Source organism: Eriocheir sinensis, chromosome 38, assembly GCF_024679095.1.
Source record: "Eriocheir sinensis breed Jianghai 21 chromosome 38, ASM2467909v1, whole genome shotgun sequence".
Lineage (NCBI taxonomy): Eukaryota > Metazoa > Arthropoda > Malacostraca > Decapoda > Varunidae > Eriocheir > Eriocheir sinensis.
This window is the reverse complement of record NC_066546.1, coordinates 15,330,093-15,352,592: the sequence shown is the minus strand read 5'-3', so window position 1 is coordinate 15,352,592 and position 22,500 is coordinate 15,330,093. Positions and strand designations below refer to the sequence as shown.

Below are 22,500 nucleotides of genomic sequence, written 5' to 3'. Positions count from 1 at the left end.
TCCTCCTCCTTCGAACCGACTCCTCTGAACTGACTTTTCCTCCTCCTTCGAATCGACCTCACTCCTACTTCTCCAGCCCGACTTCGACTCCATCTACTTTTTTTTTTTTTATTCTCCCTGATTCTTCTTCTTCTTCTTCTTCTTCTTCTTCTTCTTCTTCTTCTTCTTCTTTCCTCACTCACTTGTCCTCTACCTCCTCCCTTTCCTCTTTCTTCTTCATTTTCTTTTCTTTTTTTCTTCTTCCGCCCACAAGCTTTTCATTCTTCTTACTCTCATTCTTTTCTTTTCGTTTTGCTCTGGTTCCTCTTTTTATCCCTTGTTCTTGTTCTTCTTTATCTTGCATCTCTTTCTCTCTCATTTACTCTCTCCTCATCTTTCTCCATATCTCTTTTATTCCTGCTTTCCTTCTATTCCCAAACTTTCTACATCGCAATTCAGGCTGCAAATCATCTTTCTTATCTTCCTGACCTATGTATCATCCCCTCCTCCTCCTCCTCCTCCTCCTCCTCATTCTACCTACACTCCCCACAGCCTTGCCACACCGTCACCCACATTGAAAGTTACACGCCCTATTACAAGCTAATTTCCTACGAGTTTAGGCTTGGGTAGGCTTGCAGGTATTCGGGATCAAGTCGAAGGTAGAGAAGGAGTCTGAGGAGGAGGAGGAGGAGGCTGCGGAGGTTGAGGAGGAGGAAGGAGAATAGATGATGAGGGTTGAGTGGATGCTGATGAGGCTAGGTAGACGTAGAGGAGGAGGAGGAGGAGGAGGAGGTGGGGGGGGGTTAGGATGAAGAAGGAGGATAAGTAGAATGCTGGAAGATCGGAATGAAGAAGAAGGAGAAGGAGGAAGAGGAGATTGGGGTTAAGATGAAGAAGAAGGAAGAAGAAGAAGAAGAAGAGAGGGAGGATGCTGGGCTCAAAACGAAAAGGGAAAAGAAGTGAGTAGAAGAAAATGAAGGAAAGTAGAAGGATAAAATAACATAGGAGCTCGGAGGAGGAAAAAGAAGAAGAGGAGGAGAAGAAGAATGAAAAAAGCAGAAGTTTAGATGCGAAAGAAGAAGAGAGCGAGTAGAATAAAGTAAAAAAAAAAAGAAAACAAGAATGAAATAGAGTAGGAACCAAAAAGAAGAAGAACAGGAGGAGGAAGAAGAGGAGTAGAATGAAAAAAAAAAGCGGAAGTTAAGATGAGAAAGAAGAAGAGAGAGAAGAAGAAGAAGCGACCAGAAGAGAGTGGATGCTGCAGACGCGGTTTCACTCCGGCCAGGCTTACGGTCACTGCATATGGGCTGCGGCTGGCTATGTGCTGGGCTTAGAGTGATGGTGGGCCTTTGCGAATGGACGAGGAGGAGCGAGGGGGTGGAGGAGCTGTGCAAGAGATGGGGGGAGGATGTGAAGGGGAGAAAGGGGGAAGGTTGCTCTGTGGTGCGGCTCTCAGTGGTAAGAATTGATATAACTTGCTACTAAAGATAGGCAAGATAACGCCGCTACCTTAGAATCAGGCGTAGAGGTTACTGTGTCAGGGAGATTCACACACACACACACACACACACACACACACACACACACACACACACACAGAGCCCATTAATCAGGTTTTTATGTTAATTGTCTCAGGGTAAGGCGTAGCGAAGCGCCGTCGAATTGACTTTTTGCATCGACACAGCCTGAAATATGGCTTCTAACGTGGCTTAAGTCTGACTGACGGAGGTTAAGACTGCTTGGCTTTGGTCTGGGAGGGTCTGGAAACTAACGTGTGGTGGTCTGAATGCGCCTTTGACTAATTGCCCGGCTGACTGGGTATCTGACTGGCTGGCTGGCTAACTAACTGAGTGACTGGCTAACACTCTGCTTGGATGGCTAACTGGGTGGGTGAATAAATAGCTAACCTACTGACTGGTTTACTAACTGACTGACTGAATAACTAGCTGACTGGTTAACGGAATAGCTGCATGACTGGCTAACTGGCTAGCTGGATAACTGGCTGACTGACTGACTGACTTGCTGACTGACTGGGTAACTGGCTAACAAAATGCCTGGTTGGCTGGCTGACTAACTGACTGGCTGGCTGGCTGGCTGGGAAGGGAAGGGTTGACCAGACAGGGACACCCACTGATGCAACATAAGAAGCCCCATGATTGATGCCTCGGCGGAGATAAACCAGCGCGCAGGAGAAAGAAGAATTAAAGACCTCTGAAATAATAGCTTTCTCCTTAGGCAGTGAAGGGAGATTTATGCGCAATATATGTTGAATGCGCAGAGGGAGAGAGGGAGAGGGAGAGAGAGGGAGGGAGAGAGCGTATAAGAGGAGGAAAGAGTGGATGGAAATGATAATATTGAGCGGACAGGAGACGAGAGGGACAAAAAAGAGTGGGACTATTTACGCATCTTAGAGAGAGAGAGAGAGAGAGAGAGAGAGAGAGAGAGAGAGAGAGAGAGAGAGAGAGAGAGAGAGAGAGAGAGAGAGAGAGAGAGAGAGAGAGAGAGAGAGAGTAAGAAACCACAAGATAATGAGACTGACAATGAAGATACGATTCAGGGGCGTAATATTTGAAGGGAAGAAGAAGAATATCATAGTCTGGGCTACCGCATCCTATTTTTTTTATGCCCTGAGACAGAGTGGATGATAGAGGCTGGCTGGCTGACTGACTGGCTGACTGACTGACTATACCGTTGATAGACTGAACGGTTGGCTGACTGACTGACTGACTGGATGGCTGGCTGACTATATGACTGGATGACTATATGGATGGTTGACTATAAAGCTAGCTAAGTAGATGCCTGGCTGACTGACTGACTGACTGGGTGAATGTCTGGTTAACTGAATGACTGTTTGGCTGGCTGAATGGCTGACTATATGGTTGGCTGGTTGACTGGTTGGTTGGTTGGTTGGCTTGGTGGCTGGCTGGGGGTGAGATGGTGTACTTTATGAATAATTAAGATATGCTAATGGCCGTCCTACGCCAAGCCTTCCCTTCCGTCGCATTCAATCCAGCCGCTCTCGCCACCTGTATGTGTGATGCTGTCTGGGTGACGGTCCTCCCCTTCCCCTCCCTTCCCCCTCAACCCCTCTTCGAACCCCTCACCGTCCTCTCCCTCTTCCTCTTCCCTTCAGCCCATATGTAGATGCTGTTGCTTCTCCTCCTCTTCTTCTTCTTGTCTTCCTCCTCCTCCTCCTCTTCTTCTTCTTCTCGTTCTAGTCGTCGTCATCCTCCTCCTCCTCCTCCTACTACTACTCCTTAGCGCACTGGAATGCCTCTGTGACTTCCTCCTCCTCCTCCTCCTCCTCCTCCTCCTCTGTTCTGATACTCTCTTTACTCTTTATTTTTCTTCCTCTTCCTCTCACTATTCTTCTTGTTGTTTATATCCTCTTCTTCCCCTCCTCTTCTCCTCCTCCTCCTCTTCCTCCTCCTTCATCTGTAATTTCTAGTTCTTATTTTTTTTTTCATCGCAAGACTGACATGTTGGTATCGTGTATTTTTTTTCTTGTCTTGCTGTTGTTTTTGTTGTTATTGTTGTTGTTTTTGTCGTTATTTGAGTGTGTGGGTGCGTTTGTGTGTGTGTGTGTGTGTGTGTGTGTGTGTGTGTGTGTGCTTGCAATTTCCACATGTCCACAATTATTTTTTTTACTATATTACGAAAAAGAACTACAAATATTTTTCTCTTAAGGATTTCACCTGTAAATAACCTTCTTTAAAACCGTTATTAATACATTGTAGAAAGTTCGAGATATTTTCCTCTTTATTTTTAGGCTCTTTTTTTTTCTTGCATTCTTCTCCATCAAAGCCTAAAAAATATATAATTGTCCGTTTATAAATAACAAGTTCATGCTTCTGCCTTATTCGCGCGATGTGATGTTTTTTCCCTCCCTGCCTCGCGTTCTTCACATTCCTCGCCTTCACAGACTAACGGACGTGTTGCAAGCTCTCCTTCACTACTGTATGTCGATTATTACCAACTCACAGTGTACGGAAGCTTCTTAACAGATTTTGAGCTTCGTTAGACTCCTTATACGTACCGGCGTCTAATTATCTTGCCTTGTCTTCATCATACTCATAAGACAACCCGCAGAGTATATATTTTCTGGCGTGTTTTTTTTCTTATATACATTTTACAACACCAGTGAAAATGACACCCTGGTTTGAGGAACACTTTTGGAATGGCATTGAAACTTTTCTTTTTATCTTTCCCTCTTTTTCTCTTTCATTTTTATGCATTATTTAACTTCAAAGATTAAAAACAGAAGTGAACCTTTTTTTATAGACTTCCCAAATCCCACAGAACACCCCAGATTGAGGAACACTCGTATCATGGCATCCAAACCTTCCTTTTATCTATCTCTCTTTCCTTCTTTTCTTTAATTTTCCACCTCAAGGAGTAAAAACATTCGAGAACCTTTCTATAAACTGTCCCAAACCCCGAAACAGCCCAGATTCAAGAACACTTCGCGGCGTGGCATCAAAACTTTTCTCTCTCTTTTTTTTTTTTTGCATTCTTCAACCTCAAAGAGTAAAAACAGACTTTCAAAGACTAAAACAAACTTCCAAAACCTCCAAAAAACAGCCCAGATTCAGGAACACTCCGCGGCGAGGCTTCCAAACCTTTCTCTCTCTCTTTTTGCATTCTTCAACCTCAAAGAGTAAAAACAAACTTCCAGAACCCCCTAAAAACAGCCCAGATTTAGGAACACTCCGCGGCCTGGCATCCAAACCTTTCTCTCTCTCTTTTTGCATTCTTCAACCTCAAAGAGTAAAAACAAACTTCCAGAACCCCCCCCAAAACAGCCCAGATTCAGGAACACTTCGCGGCCTGGCATCCAAACCTTTCTCTCTCTCTTTTTGCATTCTTCAGCCTCAAAGAGTAAAAACAAACTTCCAGAACCCCCCCCAAAAACAGCCCAGATTTAGGAACACTCCGCGGCGAGGCTTCCAAACCTTCCTTCCTCAACAAACGGTCTCGTCTCTTTTTTTCCGTCCGTTTCTCCTTCCTCGCATTCCTCTCCCTCGCAAACTCTCCTATTTATGCGAGATCCCTTGATGACGCCTCGCCCCCAGCGCTACCTCGGAGGCCCTGGCGGTGGTGGGGGCTGGGGGGGCGGTCTGGTGGGGCGGGGGAGCTGGGGTGTGTGGTGGCGCCCTGCTGGGGGAGTTAGATACCCTGGGACAAAGCGGGAGATGGAAGACCCGATGCAGCGACAGTAGTCTCACCATAATCCTTCATAACCCGCGCCCCTGAGTCCGGGATCATCTCCTTCTGCTCCTCCTCCTCCTCCTCCTCCTTTTCTTCTTCTTCTCCTTCTTAGTTGTAGTTGTCATTCATCCTCCTCCTCCTCCTTTTTCTACTTCTCCCGTTCGTTTTCCTCCTCCCTCTTTTTTTCTTGTAAGTATAATCTTCCTCCTCTTCCTTCTTCTCTTGTTCGTTCTCCTCTTCCTTCTTCTATTCGTTCTTCTACTCTATTCCCCATTCTCTTTTTTTTATCTTCGTCTTCTTTTCATTATTTACCTTTCACCTCCTTTTGCTATTCCTTTTTTTATCTTCCTGTTGTTTCACTATTTCTTTTTTATTATTTTTATTATATTTTCTCATTTTTTTAACTTTCCCTTGCCTCTTTTTTTTATTCTCCATTTCTTTTTACCTACCGCCTTTCTTTTCTCCTCCTCCTCCCCATCCGTTCCTCTCGTCCTCCTCCTCCTTCTCCTCCTCCTCCTCCTCCTCTTCCTCCTCCTCCCCCTTCATGCTAAGCTGCCTCCTGAATCTCAAAGTTTAAGATTTTAACCCTGATAGAAACTCCGTAGGTCTATCTCCTATTTTGTGGGGATTAACATGATTTGTGTGTGTGTGTGTGTGTGTGTGTGTGTGTGTGTGTGTGTGTGTGTGTGTGTGTTAAGGGAGTCGTAAAGTATGGTTGTAACTGAGAGAGAGAGAGGGAGAGAAGGAAAGAGGGAGAGAAAGGGGTAGAAAAATAATAAAAATCGATCATATTGCTACACTCTCCCCAAAACAAGCACTCACAAACACAAACATAGATAAAGAAAAAGAAAGAAAAGAAGGGAGGAAGGAAGGAAGGAAGGAAGGAAGAAGGCAGACGATAGGATAGAACAGGTGTTACAGGCACAGAGAAGGCGCTAGGTAGGTAGGTCTGTCGGTAGGTTGGTAGGCAGGCAGGCCGTGGACGAAGCTAATGACTTGCGGACGTGTTGGACCGTGGATCAATGTACCTCACTTGTTTGTAGATGGACGCCGGGGCCCCTTCGTCCGCTGCTTAAGAGACCATTGAGGTTTCTGCAAACACTCTAAGGGGGGTCGAGGGGGGTACGAGAGGGTGTCGGGAGGAGGAGGGAGTGGGGGAGGCGTGAATGTGTAAGGGAAGCGTCTCTCCTCCTCCCACATCCCCTACAGGTGCCACCTAACTCTCGCGGAAGCACCTCAGGCCCCGCGCACGCTCGTTAGATCGCCTCCCCTCCACACAAACATGTCCGGCCCAAGCAAATATGGGTGGTAATGTTTAGATATGAGTCGTTAGGTGTCGCTGTGAGTGGCGCTGTGGACTCCGGCGCCACCATCACCACCGCCACCACCACTACTTCTACGACCACCACCACCATGAGTACTAACACCACCTCTAGCAGTACTAATACCATCACCATATCCACCATTACCACCACCATTCCCATCACCACTACCACCAACACCAGCGCCATTTTTACCAGTCCACCACCTCCATCACCACCATTAAACTTCTACTAACACCATATCAACTACACCATAATCACCACCACCAATACCAATACTACCATCACCACCACCACCACCACGATCATCATCACCACCACAACCACTACCACCACTAACAATACTTCAACCACAGCATCTACACCACCACCACCACCACCACACCGCCTGTCCTGACCAGTCCGAATTTAATCCCCGCGGAACCCTGCTGTGTTATGGCTCTCGTCCGCGGAACCTCACCCCCCTTGGCGGGACGATGTGTTTTTGCGGGGTCCTACGAGATCCTACGGGGTCCTACGGGGGTTCTACGAAGATGCTTTTTTACGAAGTCCTATGGGGTCCCAAGACATCCTACGGGGTCCTGCGGGGATTTTTCGGGGGTCCTAGTGGGTTCTAGCAAAATCCTAATGGCGACGATGTGATTTTGTGAAGTCCTGTCAAGTGCTACGAGATCCCACGGGGTCCTTCGGGGGGCGTACTGAGGTCCTACAGTGTCCTAAGAGGTTCTAGTGGAGTCCTAGTGGCGACGATGTGTTTTCTGAAGTCCTTTCAGATCCTATGAGGTCCTATAGGAGTCTGTTAGGGTCCAAAGGGGGTCCTACTACATTCTACAGGGTCCTATTGAGGTTCTACGGGTCCTCCTTGGCTCTATTGAATCCTAAAAGCGGTGGGGAGCTTGGGAGAGGGAGAGGACGGACGGAGAAGTAGGGGGAGGAGGGGGGAGAGGGGCGTATGGGCGTGTAGGATTGAGGGGGGGCGAGCAGACTAAGGAGATCCTGACGAGGGCAGCGGCGCGTCTCCGGGACATTTACGATTTTGAGCTAATTGTGATCTGAATGGTCCCGCTGGTTTTAGAGATATTTACTGTACCTTTCCCGGACTACCGCTGCGTTCAACTCTGTGTGGCCCTCAACCCCGGTACCCTCAACCCCCATATTCCCTTCCTTATGCACAATCCCTTATTCAATCCTCTTCAAACCTGTATTCAACCCTCTCAAAATCTTCGCCTACCTCCTTTCCTTGCAAGCTGTGTGGCCCTCAACCCCGGTACCCTCAACCCCTATATTCCTTCCCTTATCCACAATCCCTTCTTCAATCCTCTTCAAACCTGTATTCAACCCTCTCAATATCTTCGTCTACCTCCTCTCCTTGCAAGCTGTGTGGCCCTCAACCCCGGTACCCTCAACCCCTATATTCCTTCCCTTATGCACAATCCCTTCTTCAATCCTCTTCAAACCTGTATTCAACCCTCTCAATATCTTCGTCTACCTCCTCCCCCTGCAAGCTGTGTGGCCCTCAACCCTTCAACCTTGCATCCCATTCTTCCTTCCCCTCTCCCTTTCCTTCCTTCTTTTCGTCCCTCACTTTCTTTTCCTTTCTACCTTCCTTTCCCTCTAAGCAACACTCCTTATTCAACCATCTATAAACCTTTTTCTACCCTCTCAATCTCATATTCTACCTTCCTTCTCTATCCCCTCCCCCTTACTCTCATACTTTCCTTTCTTATTTATCCGCTACTCTCCTTCAATCCCTTTCTTCCCATGTACAAAACACATATTTCAATCCCTTTATCCCTGCAGACTCATACGAACGTCCAAAACACAGACAGACAGAAAGATAGACACGTACACACACAGCAGGTACACATACGCCCACACACCCGAAGATATTCATATATTTACGTACATACCGTCACATACACATATACACACACATACATACACACACACCTTCCCTCGCCCTAACGTCCTTCACAAAGCATCTTATTGTCGCGTTTTATTTATTGTCGCTTATATGTTGGTATTTTAATTTTTTTTTACTTCTTGTATTCTATTTTTTTCTATTTGCTTTATTTTTTCTCCTTCTTTCTTATCCTTCTCCAATTTGTTCTCGCACTCGTGTTTGTTCTCCTTCGTGTTTTGCATTTCTCTTATTCCTCTCTTTCTTAGTTCTTCTAGAGTCCGTCTCCTCCCTCTGACATTCTTTTGCTATATTCATGTAAGTCTTGTTTATGTTCCTCGCTTTTTATTCTTGATTTTTTTGGGCCTTTATCCCTGCTCTGCCTTGCTAAGTTATGTGGGTGTGTCTGTCTGTCTCTGTCTCTGTGTCTGTGTGTCTGTGTCTCTGCTTCCCTCTCTCCTCGTCCCTCTCTCGCCCTACTAAAAAGTTATTAAAATATTAATGTAGTTTCAATAGGAGATTTCAACGATTTAGTAAGTAGTAATCTTCCCTCAATAATGATTTCAACGAGACACAAAATAGTAATCCAAACGGCGGACTATATATTTTTTTTCAAGTGATATTAGCATAGTATTTTAGCCGAATATTTCTGTGTATTAAGTTGCAGGTGTGTGTGTGTGTGTGTGTGTGTGTGTGTGTGTGTGTGTGTGTGTGTGTGTGTGTGTGTGTGTGTGTGCGCGCGCGCCTCTCTCCATCAAGATACTTTTTATAGCGTTCTGAAAAGACTTTTACTTCATATCTAATCTTTATTTCCTTTCCCTCAAGAAAAGGAAGATTCATCTCTATGCCTCGAGGAAAGGAAGGAGGGGAACGAGGAGTGGGAGAAAGGGAAGGAATATGGGAGGAAAGGAAGGAGGAAGGAGGAGAAACAGGTGAACAGAAGAAATGGAGGAAAGAATAAATGAAGTGAAGGAGGAATAGGCGAGAGAGAAAGGAGATATAGATGGAGAGAAAGGAGGAATAGAGGGAGAGAAAGAAAGAACATAAATAAGGAAAGGAGGAAGGGAAGAACGACTAATCTGTCACATATAATTTAATTGTAGAAAGGAAATAGTAATAGTAATGGTAGTAGTAGTAGTAGCAGTAGTAGTAGTAGTAGTAGTAGCAGTAGTAGTAGTAGTAGTAGTAGTAGTAGTAGTAGTAGTAGTAGCAGTAGTAGTAGTAGTAGTAGTGCCAGTTGTTGTTGGTGTATAAATCTTGTGTTTTGTTCGTTAGGAAATTGAAAATCCCTTCTTATGCCGTTCAAATGATGTTTTATACGACAGTTAAGAACATCAATAAATCCTCGTAATGTAAATATTGCAACGAAATATTAAACAAGTATGTGATAAAAACGTGTTCGAAACCTGTGCCAGAAACCCACACGTGCCCGGGCCAGGAGGAGGAGGAGGAGGAAGAGGAGGATGAGGAAGAGGAGGAAGAAGAAGAAAAGCCAAAGAACGAGAGAGAGGATAAGACTCCATTGCACACCACAGAAGAGAGGGAAAAAGGAGGAGGAGGAGGAGGAGGAGGAGGAGGCATGTTTTAAGGGAAGGAGGATGGATGGAGGAAAGGGAAGGAAAACCTTTTATAAGAGGAGGCGTCTTTCAAGGAAGAAGGGATATACGGAGGAGGAGGAGGAGGAGGAGGAGGGAGAGAGAAATAGAGAAGGACATATTTGTGAGGGAGAAAGGAGGGATGGGAGTGACTCTAAGAAGGAAGAAAAAGAGAGGAGGAGGAGGAAGAAGAGGAGGGGGAGGAAGAGGAGGAGGAAGAGGAGGCTTGTTTTGGGGGAGAGGGGCAGAGAGGACATCTTTGTGAGGGAAGGGGAGGAGATGTCTCTTTGGAAGGAGGGATTGAGGTATGGAGGAGGAGGAGGAGGAGGAGGAGGAGGAGGAGGAGGAGGAGGAGGAGGAGGAGGAGTTAGGCAGGAAATAAGCCGTGCCTCAGGCTTATGGAAGAGTCTGTATAATATGACTGCAGGAGGAGGAGGAGGAGGAGGAGGAGGAGGAGGAGGAGGAGGAGGAGGAGAAGGGGAAGGATAAAATCTTATGTTTGGTGACACTTACGCCATTTTCTCTCTCTCTCTCTCTCTCTCTCTCTCTCTCTCTCTCTCTCTCTCTCTCTCTCTCTCATATAGGCTATTTATCTATCTTTATATCCAGAAAATCCGACTTTAGGACCTGTGCTTGCCTACACACACACACACACACACACACACACACACACACACACACACACACACACACACACACACACACACACACACACACACACACACACACACACACACACACACACACACACACACACACGCTAACGCTAATGGATGCGGGCGAAGTATTTGGACGATGCCGACCTTCCGAAGTCCTCCTCGAGCAAGCCTTTTTATTGGCCTTTTACGTCCCCTCCGTGTGCGTCATAGGCCATTTAGGATCTGTTAGTGGCGCCTTTAAGGACCTTTTGTTTATAGTGGCGCCGCGGAATGCCTCATCACGCCCCGACCCCCGCGCCGCCGCCCCGCCTCCAACGGTCCGCCCTCTCGGTTCGGCCCTTCCTCCCCGGTGCTGCAGTGTCGCGCCCAAGAATGTGGTTTATATTTTTTTTTCTTCTTTGTTTGTGTGTCCTCCTTTGATTTACTCGGTCTTATAGTTTAATGGAGTTAGATTTGGGTTGAAACTCCTTTTTTTCTTGTCTTGTTCTCTTCGTTTCTCTTATTTAAGGGATCTAACATTGGGTTTTAACTCTTCTTTCTTGTCTTCTTTTCCTCAAGCTTTTTAATGGAACTAGTATTGGGTTCAAGAAATTGGGTTCAAACAGATTATTTCTTTTCTTCTTTCCTCTTAACTCTTTAAACGGAAATAACTCTGGGTTTAAAATCTTTCACCTCACCTCACCTAACATAACATAACCAACCACCCTTGAATTTCCTTCCCCTACAAGTCCATACCTAAGGCCCAGTTGACTTCGCTTCAGGTACTACGCTAAAAGGGCTACACGGAAGGAAGTAAGCAAACCAAGCGTCGTAGCTCATTTGCATATAACAGAAAGGAGAAAAATGTAGCTTTAGTTTTATATTCCAAGGTTGGCGGACGAACCGTAAGCTGGAAGGCGACTCCAGATAGAAGCTAGAATGCTGTAGGTTGAGTTTTTTTCTTATTTTTGCGTGTTAGTGTAGCAAGACGTTCTGTAGCGTGTTTGTATGAAGCAGAAAGACGAGAAGGAGGAGGAAGAGATGGAGGAGGAGAAGGAAAAGGAAAAGAAGAAGAAATAAGAAGAGGAACCGAAAACTTAGATTCCATAAGTTATAGATATTAAAATGTTATACGCCAGGCTCTATAGCACGTATAAGTATAACAAGAAAGACGAAGATATAAGATAACAAGGAAATGAAGAAGTTAAAATATATGGAAGAGGAGGAAGTTAATGAAAGAAAGAGAAGAAAATGGAAATAGGACGAAAGGGGAGAGAAAAATGGAAATGAGGAAGAGAAAGAGAGAGAGAGGTAGAAATTAAAAGGAAAAGGGCACGAGGAGACAGTAGGGGGACGAAAGAGGAGGAGGAGGAAGAAGGAAGAAGAAAGGGAAAAGAGAGAAAAACTAGAAAATCACGAATGAAAAATAAATAAATGCTACAAGTTAAGTTTCATATAAAAAAAATAACAAGAAAAAAAACAGTTTGCAGGAGAGAAAGAAGAAACGAATTACTGCTAGTCTTATTCACAGGAGAGGAAGAAGGAAGAAGAAGAAAGAGGAAGAGGAAGAAGAAGAGGAGGAGGAGGTGAAGGAGGACCCGTAAAATAGAATACTACACGGGATAAATGTTAAAATGTTATCTTGGCCCTCCCCTTTTTGAGAGTTTATGGCGGAAGAACATGACAAGGCATAAGACTCAACACACCACAATGGCAGGCTGTTCTTGAGGACCACATAGCACTCCCAGGTCCTCCCACGCCCATAGCTATCGTCCGTATCCTTCTACCCTCCCATAGCTGGTCGCCTATAGAAAAGTCACACATCCCAACTGACTGTCTCTCTTCAAGTTCCTTCGATAGACAGTTACCTTCCTTGATTGCAAACGGTTTCCTCTCCTTTCAGCTGACTGTTTGTATCCTTCTTCCCTTCCAAATCCAGTCACCTCTCCCTATAGAAAAGTCACACATCCCAACTGACTGTCTCTCTACAAGTTCCTCCGATAGACAGTTATCTTCCCCTACTGCAAACGGTTTCCTCTTATTCCAGCTGACTGTCTGTATGTTTCTACCCTTCTAAAGCCAGTTACATTCTCCTATACAACTGACTGTATCCTAACTAACTGTACAAATTCCTCCGATGTACAGTCAGAATTTACCTCTCATTGTACTCTTTGTTCTCTCATAGTAGGGCTTTCAAAGTTCGTACAAATTAGCAAACATAGCACAGAGCAAATGGACATAACTCTTAATAGACTTCATTTTCTCATTCTACGACTCTCATAGTACTAAATGGGTGTAGATTCCCTTATACGCGTACAAATCGGATCACCGCGTACAAACTAGCAAACATAATACACAAAATAGTCTTCAATACTCACCTCTTAGTGGACTCTTCATGGCCGCCTCCACCAGGCCCGCCAGCAGCTGCAGTGACTTGGGGTCCTGGGCGAGGCCACTGCTGAAGGCGGCCAGGGCGTCGGCGTGTCGGCCCAGGCATTGCAGCGCCACGCCTTGCCGGTAGTACGCCTGTGGAGGGACGGAAGGCGCTTAGTACAGAGGCACATACCGCGAGGTGACTTGGGACGCATTCTCGGGCACACGGGAGGGAGAGAGGGGGCGAGGAGTAGGAAAGGAGAAGGAAAGGGACTAAAGAGAGTAGGAGGGAATAGAAAACGAAGTGAAAGGAGAAGGATGAAAGAGAGAGAGAGAAGGAAATGAAAAGAAAGGAAGGGAAAGGAGAAAATAGAAGAAAAAAGGAGAAAAGTGAGAGGGACTCAATAGAGGAAAAGAGAAGGGAAAAAAAGAATTAAGGAAAGGGATGCGGAGAGGAGATAAAAGGGGACACACACACACACACACACACACACACACACACACACACACACACACGTACTAGCAGGGAGCACTGAGGGGACTTGCGCGCCATCTTGCGGGTTCTCCACACACTACGCAGCGTCAACCACGTCACTAGGGGGCGCCGCTTCCCCCGGGCTGCCCCCTGTTTGGCGCCGCCCCCCCCGCCCCGAAGCAGCACCATCGCGCCCCCCCTTCTTACTGGGTCCTCAAATGGGGGGGGAGTCGTCTTGAAGTAGGGGGGAAGGGGGAAGGGGGAGGAAGGGGAGGGGGTAGTGTCCTTCTTAAACAGTCCTCATTGCCCTTTTTTTTCTTTCCCCGACTTTCTCTTTTTCCGTTTCACTTTTTTTCTCCTTTTTTCCTTTCCTTGTTTTCCTCCGTCACTTTTTTTTCTGAGGTTTGGTGAAGAAAAACACGTTGAATTTTGGTGATTTTTTTTTTGTTGTTGTTGTTTTGTATGACGAGGCTGTGTTTGTTTGTTTGTTTGTTTGTTTGTTTGTTTGTGTTTGTTTATCGCCTTTCCTTGTCGTTTGTTTTTCTTTCTTTGTTTATAAAAGCTACGAAAAAAAAGGCAAATAAATCAAGTGACCAACACACACACACACACACACACACACACACACACACACACACACACACACACACACACACACACACTGAAACAAAAAACAAAGCAAAAAAACAATAATAACTTCCAGGCGTGACAGAATGCAGCTTCAAGAAAGGAGAGGGAGGGGGGAGGAGAAGGTGGGTCGGTTGTCGGGGGGTCGGTCGTCGGGGGGCTCGGTCGGTTAGGGTTCGAACCAGCGTGAGGCCTTTGATTAATGGCTTCGAAGCGGATCATGAAGCAGCTTCGAAAAGGGAACTAGCAGCGTGAAGCTTCAGCTGATTAATTGCTGCCGAGAGTAAGCTTGATTGGCTCATTGCAGAAGGGGAGTGATGGGAAGGGAAGGGAAGGGATAGAAAGGAAAGATACAGAAGGGGAGAGAAATGAAAAGGGGAAGAAGGTATGGACAAGAAAAGAGGGAGAGGAGGAGAAATGGAAGGGAAATTGATTGAAAGGGAAGGGAATTGGAGATGAGGAAGGGGAAGAAAAAGGAAGAAGGGGAAGTAGGGAAGAAATGGAGAAATTGGAAGGACTGGAGCAAAGGGAAATAGGAGATGAATTTGTCCCTTTCCAAAATATCCGTTTCTTTTATTTTACTTTCCTACTTTTTTCACATTTCCTCTTCCTCCTCTGTTTCCTTATATCCTAGTTCGTTTTCTTCCTTTTGTTGTCCTATTCAAAGATATCATTCCATTAATTTGCACTTTTCTAATCCTTCATATTCTTTCCTCCTTCTCTCCTCCTCCTCCTCCTTCACCTCCTCCTTCACCTCCCGTTAGGCGTCACGCTAGGTCGTCCCTCCCTCTCGGCGTCTCCTTCCCTTCACGGCTCGTAATGGCGGAGGCAACAAGTATTAATGAATTTCCTGCAGTCCATAGCGGGGGCATTAAACAGCGGGGCCGAGGATGCCTGACAAGCCCCCCACACGCCTCAACACCGCTGCTTCAACTCCACTGCACCACCACCACCACCACCACCACCACCATAGCCTTTCACCCATCCCCAGTCTTCTCTTTCCTTATATGCTTACTTTTATATATGTTCATTTATATTTTTCTATCTGTTATCTCCTTTTTTTCTTTCTTATGCGTTTCTTTTTTTCATATTTCTTCACCTTTTTCCAGTTTTGCTTCTTCTGTTTCATCTTTTCCTTCCTTTATTTCATTCTCGTTTCACAGTTCTATTTCCTTTTCATTTCTTTTTTCTTTTCATCTCCTTCCTGTTTTCCTTTTCCTCTTTCCTGTTTTCACTCCTCCCTTCCTGTTTTCCCTCTCCCTCCCATCTTTCCTCCACTCCTTATCCTCCTTCCTACTTCGCCCCCTCATCTCCCTCCCCCTCTCCTTTCTCCTTCTCCTCCTCTCTCTCCCTCCTGTTCATTCATCTTTCCTTCACCTTATATCACTCTTTCTACCTCACTCTCTCCCTCCCTCACTCTCTCTCCCACACCGGCATCACCTGTGCTTGCCTGCTTGCCACCGATTGTCGTTGTGCAAATTACCCATCGACACCTTCTGCATGCACCTGTCCGCCGGCCGTCACCTGGCGCTCACCTGCCTTAATGCTGAGTGACGCGCGGAATGTCCCTCGCCGCCACAATCAAGGGAGGGATGCGTGAGTTGACAGCTGGAATTCGGATGCTGATGAGAGGCGAGAGAGAGAGATGAGGAGGAGGAGGAGGGTAGAATGTATGAGAAGAGAGAGAGATTGATCGTAGTTTTCTGTTTCTCTCTCGTTCTATATTTCTTCTTCTTTCCCCTCTTTTCATTGTTTTTTTTTATTATGTTTTGTTTTATTGTTTCCATTGAGGGAGAGACGAGTGGTAGGTTTCGCTTTCTCTCTCTTTCTCTCTTTTCTCTCTTTTTAATCTTTTTCCTTCTTCTTCTCCTTTTTATCTTTCTCATTTTGTATTTTTTCTTTGTTAAATGTTGCTTTGGTATTTTTCTTCTCTTATTCCTTCCTCCTCCTCCTCTCTCTTTCATTCAGTCTCTTCCTCCTATCCTTCCTCTTCCCTCTCCCTCCCTTCCCTCTCTTCCTTCTCCCTCCCTTTCCTTTTTTCTCTCATGTTCTCCTCCTCCTTCCTCTCTTTCCTTATCCTCTTTCCCCTTATCTTCTCTTCATCCTCTTTATTTCTCTCATCCTTCTTCTCTCTCCTTCTCCTTCTCATTATCTCTTCTTTCCCTCTCACACCTCCTCCTCCTCCTCCTCCTCCTCACCTCCTTATCTCCATTACCTCCACCGTTATCTTCTCTCCTCGTTCCCTCCCTTCTTTATCACGCTTAATTCTCCTGCCCTCTTACGTCTATTTGCTTTGCTCTATCTTAACTTCCTTCGCTTGGCGCCTTTCTGCTTTTATCATATTGGGTTTTCCTTCTTCGCCTTCTCTTCGAATTGCTTCTCCCGATAAAGAAAAGGCAATTAAGAAAACACAAACAGAGACCCTTTTTGGCGTAAGGGAAGAGAGAGAGAGAGAGGTTTAAGTAGAAATTGAAACCCGTGATTGGCAAGAGGAATTGATCGCCCGAGAGGAAAATGAGATAGAAGAATAGAGGGAGGATTGAGGAGGAGGAGGAAGAGGAGGAAAAGTGGTTGAGGTGGTGTAAGTAAAGAAGGAAAATGAGCAGGAAATGAGTGAATGAAAGTGAGAGAATGTGAAAATGAAGAGGAATAGAAAAAAAGAAAGAAAAAGAAGAGGAAAAAGAGAGGAAAATGTTGAAAAATTGGAAAAAGAGACGAAGAAAAGGGCTGAGGAAGACCTATAGGAAAAAAAGCAGAAACAAAAAGAAAAAAAGGGAAGAAGAGGAAAAAGAAGAATAGAAGAAAAGAAGACGAATCAAATAAAGAGGAAGAAGAGGAATACGAGAAGGGAAAAATGAGAAAAAAAAGGTAAAAGAAGAAAAGATGAAGGAAAAGAAGTAGACGTAAAGAAGAGGAGAAGAAGAAGAAGAAGAAGAAGAAGAAGAAGAAGAAGAAAGAGAAGAATGGTAAAAAGAAGAAGAAGAAGAAGAAGAAGAAGGAGAAGAAGAGTAAGAAGAAGAAGAAGAAGAAGAAGAAGAAGAAGAAGAAGAAGAAAAATAAAATGAAGATTAAAAAGAAGAAGAAAAAGAGGAGGAAGGTGGGGGTGAAATTCCTGGCCAGTTGACAGGCTCGTATCAACGGCAGTAAATTTGTGGAACGGAGAAGCGGGCAACCTTCTTCCACACCCACATTTGAAGTTAGGTGCGACTTTGTGTACGTGTGTGTGTGTGTGTGTGTGTGTGTGTGTGTGTGTGTGTGTGTGTGTGTGTGTGTGTGTGTGAATTCTGCTCAAGGGAATTCCACGTGTGAAAGAGAAAGAAAATTGACAAGGAAAGAAGTACAAGCAGAAAAGAAGAGAAGAAAAAAATGAAGAAGAAGAAGAGAAAAAAGAAGAAGAAGAAGAAGAAGAAGAAGAAAAGAAAGAAGACAGAAAAGAAGAAAAAACAGAAAAAAGTGAGGAAACAAGCAAATACAACACACACACACACACACACACACACACACACACACACACACACGACGCTCGCTAGGATGGGAATTTTTATGTTCGTCTCCCTAGTCATTAGCATGCTGAGGCGTCCCTGCCACTGATAGCAGCGCCTCGATCATGGCCAAGACGCTCAATGCTGCGCTCGCGGGGCTGCAGGAAGCTACACACACGCTCGTGGGGGCGCGCGGGGTCCGACGGTAGGATTTCCAAAGACACATAAAGGAGCAAAGAAGACGAGGAGGCATAAAAAGGAGTTACGAGAATGTGGAGAGGATTGAAGCCTACTGGAAGCTACACACATGCTCGTAGAGGCTTAAGGGATTCGATTCTATGATTTTCTTAAGATATATATTTGAGTAAAGAAAAAGTGGAGAATATTTTAAGCCTGCAAAAAAGTGCTAAATAAATCTCAGGGTCTTTTGGGGTGCGAGAACATCGCTTCTAAATGCATATGAAGGATTAAGGAGAACGTAAGGCGACGCCCTCACTCATGGGTCCGATTGCATAGTTTCTGAAGGCATATAAAAAAAAGTTACAAGAATGTGGAGAAAAACGAAGTCTGCGAGAAGGTGCAAATTTGAATTTTGGATTTGTCTGTGTTTGAAGGCATCGTTTCAAAAAGCATTTCAAGGATTTTTTTTATATCAGGGAGATGACACGTTCTCATACAAAGGCTCACTCTAGGGTTTCACTGGGTTCGAATACGTGGACTTTCAAAATACCTGGTTTCATTAGAGTCTTCAAGTGTTTAAGAACCTTTAGAACCACTTAGGGAACATCCACTATTCTGGTGTCAGTTCGGATAGCATGGTTTCCTCTCTTATGGTGTCAGCTCCGATTGCATGGTTTCAAGGGGTAAATTAAACAGTGCATTTCATTGTTAAGTTCACCGTTTTTTGGGGTGTTTTTAAGTCTTTTTAAAACGGGAGAATGTTTGAGCCGTTCCCAGATTATGGAAAGCTGTTTATTCGCCAAGGTTTTAAGTGTTGTTTCTGGTAATTTGAGAACTCGAGGTAAATTAGAATATCCCGTTAAGCATTTTTTTTCTTACTTTGCGATTTTTTCAGCGGATGACGTTTAGATTTTTCTTTTTCACTTCCCGGTATTTCGTTTGGACATATTTCTCGTTTTATTTCGCAAGATTTTTATTATTGGTAAAAAAAATCGTTCTTTCTTTTTGTTACTTTCAAGAACGTGTTTTTTTTATATTCTTTGATGTGTATTTCTCTTTTATTTGTTTGTTTGTTAGCTTGGAAGGAGTAAATAAGGTGTGTGTGTGTGTGTGTGTGTGTGTGTGTGTGTGTGTGTGTGTGTGTGCTTTCAATAGAAGAGGAGAGATGAAGGATGAAGTGGAGGGGGGGAGGAGGAAGAGGAGGAAGAGAGCCCCGGTGGAGGAGGAGGAGGAGGAGGAGCAGGAGGTTGAGGGAGCGTAAGGAAAACACCAAGGCACATAATATTATCCATCAGTATATTTATTCCTTTTACTTTCCCGTTCGTATTTCTTTTTATGGTGTGTTTGTATGTTTTTTTTCGGGTGTATTAAAAGAGCTTTAGTGTCACCGGCGCCTCAAGAAACCTGCTTGTGTGTGTGTGTGTGTGTGTGTGTGTGTGTGTGTGTGTGTGTGTGTGTGTGAGGTAGTGAGTTACACCTTGCTACGCTGAGTTTTATGTCTGTTGTGTAGGACATTTCTCTTTGCAGTGTGCGTGTGTGTGCGTGTCCGTATGTTTGCGTGTTTGTTTGTGTGTGTGGGCGTCTTATGTGCCGAGGAAACAACAACAACAACATTAATATAAACAACAACAACACTAATCCCTTTCTAAACACTCCATTATCTTCCTATTTAAACAAACTCAGCATAAGCAAGTCTCATTTCTTATCAAAACCCATCTATGAATCTCTATAGTAAGTCTCATACAGGTCTTGGCCGCGTCTTATACTACGAAAAACCGTCAACAACAACACGTAACCTAACCCAAGCCTTAGCACTCCTGCACCTCCTTAGCCACCACCTCCCCCTCCTTCTCGTTCTCCTCCTCCTCCTCCTCTCAGCTGTCTCCCGTCCGGTTCGTTGGGCGAGGAATGAGCGTCACCCTTCTGCCTTGTTCTCAGATACGAGCTCAAGGGAGGGAGGGCCCGCCGAGCATGTCCCCAGATAGTTCATTGAGATATTTTTGCGCCGCGCAGACTCGCTCTATGCTTGGCGCGGAGGAGCACCGGAGGAATTTATGCGTGATGAAGTGTTAGTTTTATTACCTTGGCCGTGTGAGGCGGGGGAAAAATAGAGACCATAAACACAAGCTGGAAATCATGAGACGCGGAAAGAAAGAGGAAGGGAAACATTCTAGACAGGGATGGAAGGCGGGTAAGAGGGAGAGATGGATGACCAGACAGAGTGACCAACAGGACGGGGGAAAAAGCGAGACCATAAACACAGGCTGGAAATCATGAGACGGGGAAAGGCAGAGGAAGGGAAACTTTTTAGACAGAGTGAGCAACAGGACGGGGGAAAAAGCGTGACCATAAACACAAGACCATAATTCATGAGACAGTGGAGATAGAGAAAGAGAGAGAGGAAAAGAGATAGTGAGTTTAGACAGTAATGGAAGAAGGGAAGGAGATGGAAAGACTGAGAGACAGGAAAACAAACAGACAGAGAGTAACCAGAGACAAATGTAAAAATCCGCTTACTCACAAATGCTTGAAAATATATTAGCAACAACAACAAAAGAACAGCCGCGAAGAGCCTTTTAGGAAGAAAGAAGAGAGGAAGAGGGGAGGCAGAGGAGGAGGAGGAGCGTAAGAGGGGGAACCAGTGAAGGGAGGGGGAGTGCTTCAAATAACTTGTATGAATATCGGTATTTTAATGAGTACACGGTGTCAGGAATCCAGTGTGTTGGAAGTGACGCCAAGGGAAGGACGTGTGCGCCGCTCCGTAACTTGACTCAGCCCCGCCCACACCACAACCCGCCTCGCTTTGCCCACCAGACGCAAGGCAGCACACAAAACACATGACACAGAGAAGAATGAAAATACCAGTGATACAGACTTGAGGGAGCCCAGAGACCACATGACACAGAGGAAAGACGCCAGAAGAACGAAAATACCAGTGATACAGACTTGAAGGAGCACAGAGACCACATGACACGGAGCGCAGACGCCAGAAGAACAAAATAAGGAATAAAGGAAGAAGGAATAAAAGAAAGAAAAGTGAGATATAGAACGATAGATGAAGGGGAAGAAACGAAAGAAAGACGAAGGGTAAAGAATGACAGGAAGAAGCAGGATATGACATTAGCTAAAAGGGAATAAAGTAAAGAAAGAATTAGGACACAGGGAAGGGGACACAGCTGATACAGGGTAAACCGCATAGGCCAAAAGACACAGGGACGCAAGGACACAGGAGGACACAGGGGGACAGATAGGACACGGACTCATGCATTGTCTACTTAATCTGAAGGTCGGGACACAAGGCCAGGAACACACACACGTACAAACAAACACACCTTGATCCATTACCTGCACCACCACCACCACCACCACCTCACTCACCCGGACAGTCCACTCCTCAAAGATACTAAACAAAACCCAATTAAAGAACGCAATAAAGACCTCAAAGAACATCATCAATAGTGGTTTCTAAGAGGGACTGTAAAGATGCCAGCAGACCCTTCAGTAAGCCCCCTTCCCTTAGCCCCATCAGCCCCATCAGACCCCTTCTTTAACCCCTCGTCTACACCCATGTCCTCACCCTTGTCTTAGCTCTCCTCCCCCTCCTTCCCCCTCTCCCCTTTTGCCATTGCCATATGTATAACTGTACAATAGAAGGCAAGGGGCGTACTATCAGGTGCTATCGGTTCTTAGTGTGTATATCGTATAGGGGAATGGTCACTAATATCACCGTTGACAGAGTTATTGCTTGGAGTGTTGTTGTGTGTGTGTGGGAGGGAAGGGGGGCGGTGGTGTTTGTGAGGAGGGGAGGGTTGTGTGTGTGTGTGTGTGTGTGTGTGTGTGTGTGTGTGTGTGTGTGTGTGTGTGTGTGTGTGTGTGTGTGTGTCTGTCCAGTCCTGCATTCCTTTTTGTTCACTCTTTGTTTGTTTCTTTGTTTGTTTTTGTTCTTTCTGTTTGTTTTGTTTTTGTTTGTTTGTTTGTGCGTGTGTGTTTGTGTCGATTATCTCATATCTCGTCTCTCTCTCTCTCTCTCTCTCTCTCTCTCTCTCTCTCTCTCTCTCTCTCTCGGTGATGATAGTGAGTAAAGAAACATTTCATCTCTCTGATAGTGGAGAGAGAGAGAGAGAGAGATGGACGAGACTGACTAGATTGCGGTTGTTGTTATTGTTTTCTTGTTGTACTTGTTCTCTTGGTCATGGTGGTGGTGGAGGTGGTGGTGGTGGTGATGGTGGTGGTGATAATGGTGGCGGTAGTGATGTAATTAACTCCCAACGCAAAAGAAAACTATCACTACCACCATCAACACCAAAAACACCGCAACACCAACTTCAAAACCACACAAACGCCCAAGAAAAACTACCCCTCCCAACACCACCACCACCACCACTACAATCCCCCCCCCCCAAGAACCCCCAAAATCATCCCGCCATCAGCATTAGGAGTCGTCAACACTGAGACTAAACACGTAAGATAGCGCCTCGTTCTTACCCGCTTGTCATTACTTCTTTCTCTCCTCTTCGGGTCCACAAAAAGCGTAACGCACCCGCCGAAGAGGAAATATTGAGTGCGTGCATAAGTACCTGAACCTCATTAAACCTGTAGACGACATTCTTGAGGAGGAGGAGGAGGAGGAGGAGGTAGAGGAGGAGGTAGATGGAAGAGGAGCAGAAGGGTAAAAACATTGGATGAGATTTTATGTAAGATGAAGGAAGGAAGAGGAAAGA

At 45.3% G+C, this 22,500-nt stretch overlaps 1 protein-coding gene across 3 annotated transcripts in view; it reads right to left on the bottom strand.

The window, feature by feature from the left end:
- Nucleotides 1–13,867, bottom strand: part of LOC127008754 (tetratricopeptide repeat protein 28-like) — a 76,762-nt gene extending 62,895 nt beyond the window's left edge. For 2 of the 3 annotated variants that reach the window (XM_050881118.1, XM_050881120.1), the window contains exons 1-2: nucleotides 13,536–13,867; nucleotides 13,021–13,168 (exon numbers count right to left, since the gene is read on the bottom strand). In XM_050881118.1, the coding sequence (XP_050737075.1) occupies nucleotides 13,021–13,168; nucleotides 13,536–13,679 (292 nt within the window). In that variant the 5' untranslated portion in view covers nucleotides 13,680–13,867. The remainder of the gene's footprint in view (nucleotides 1–13,020; nucleotides 13,169–13,535) is intronic. The other variant, XM_050881119.1, reaches the window with a different exon arrangement.
- Nucleotides 13,868–22,500: the final 8,633 nt, after the last annotated feature.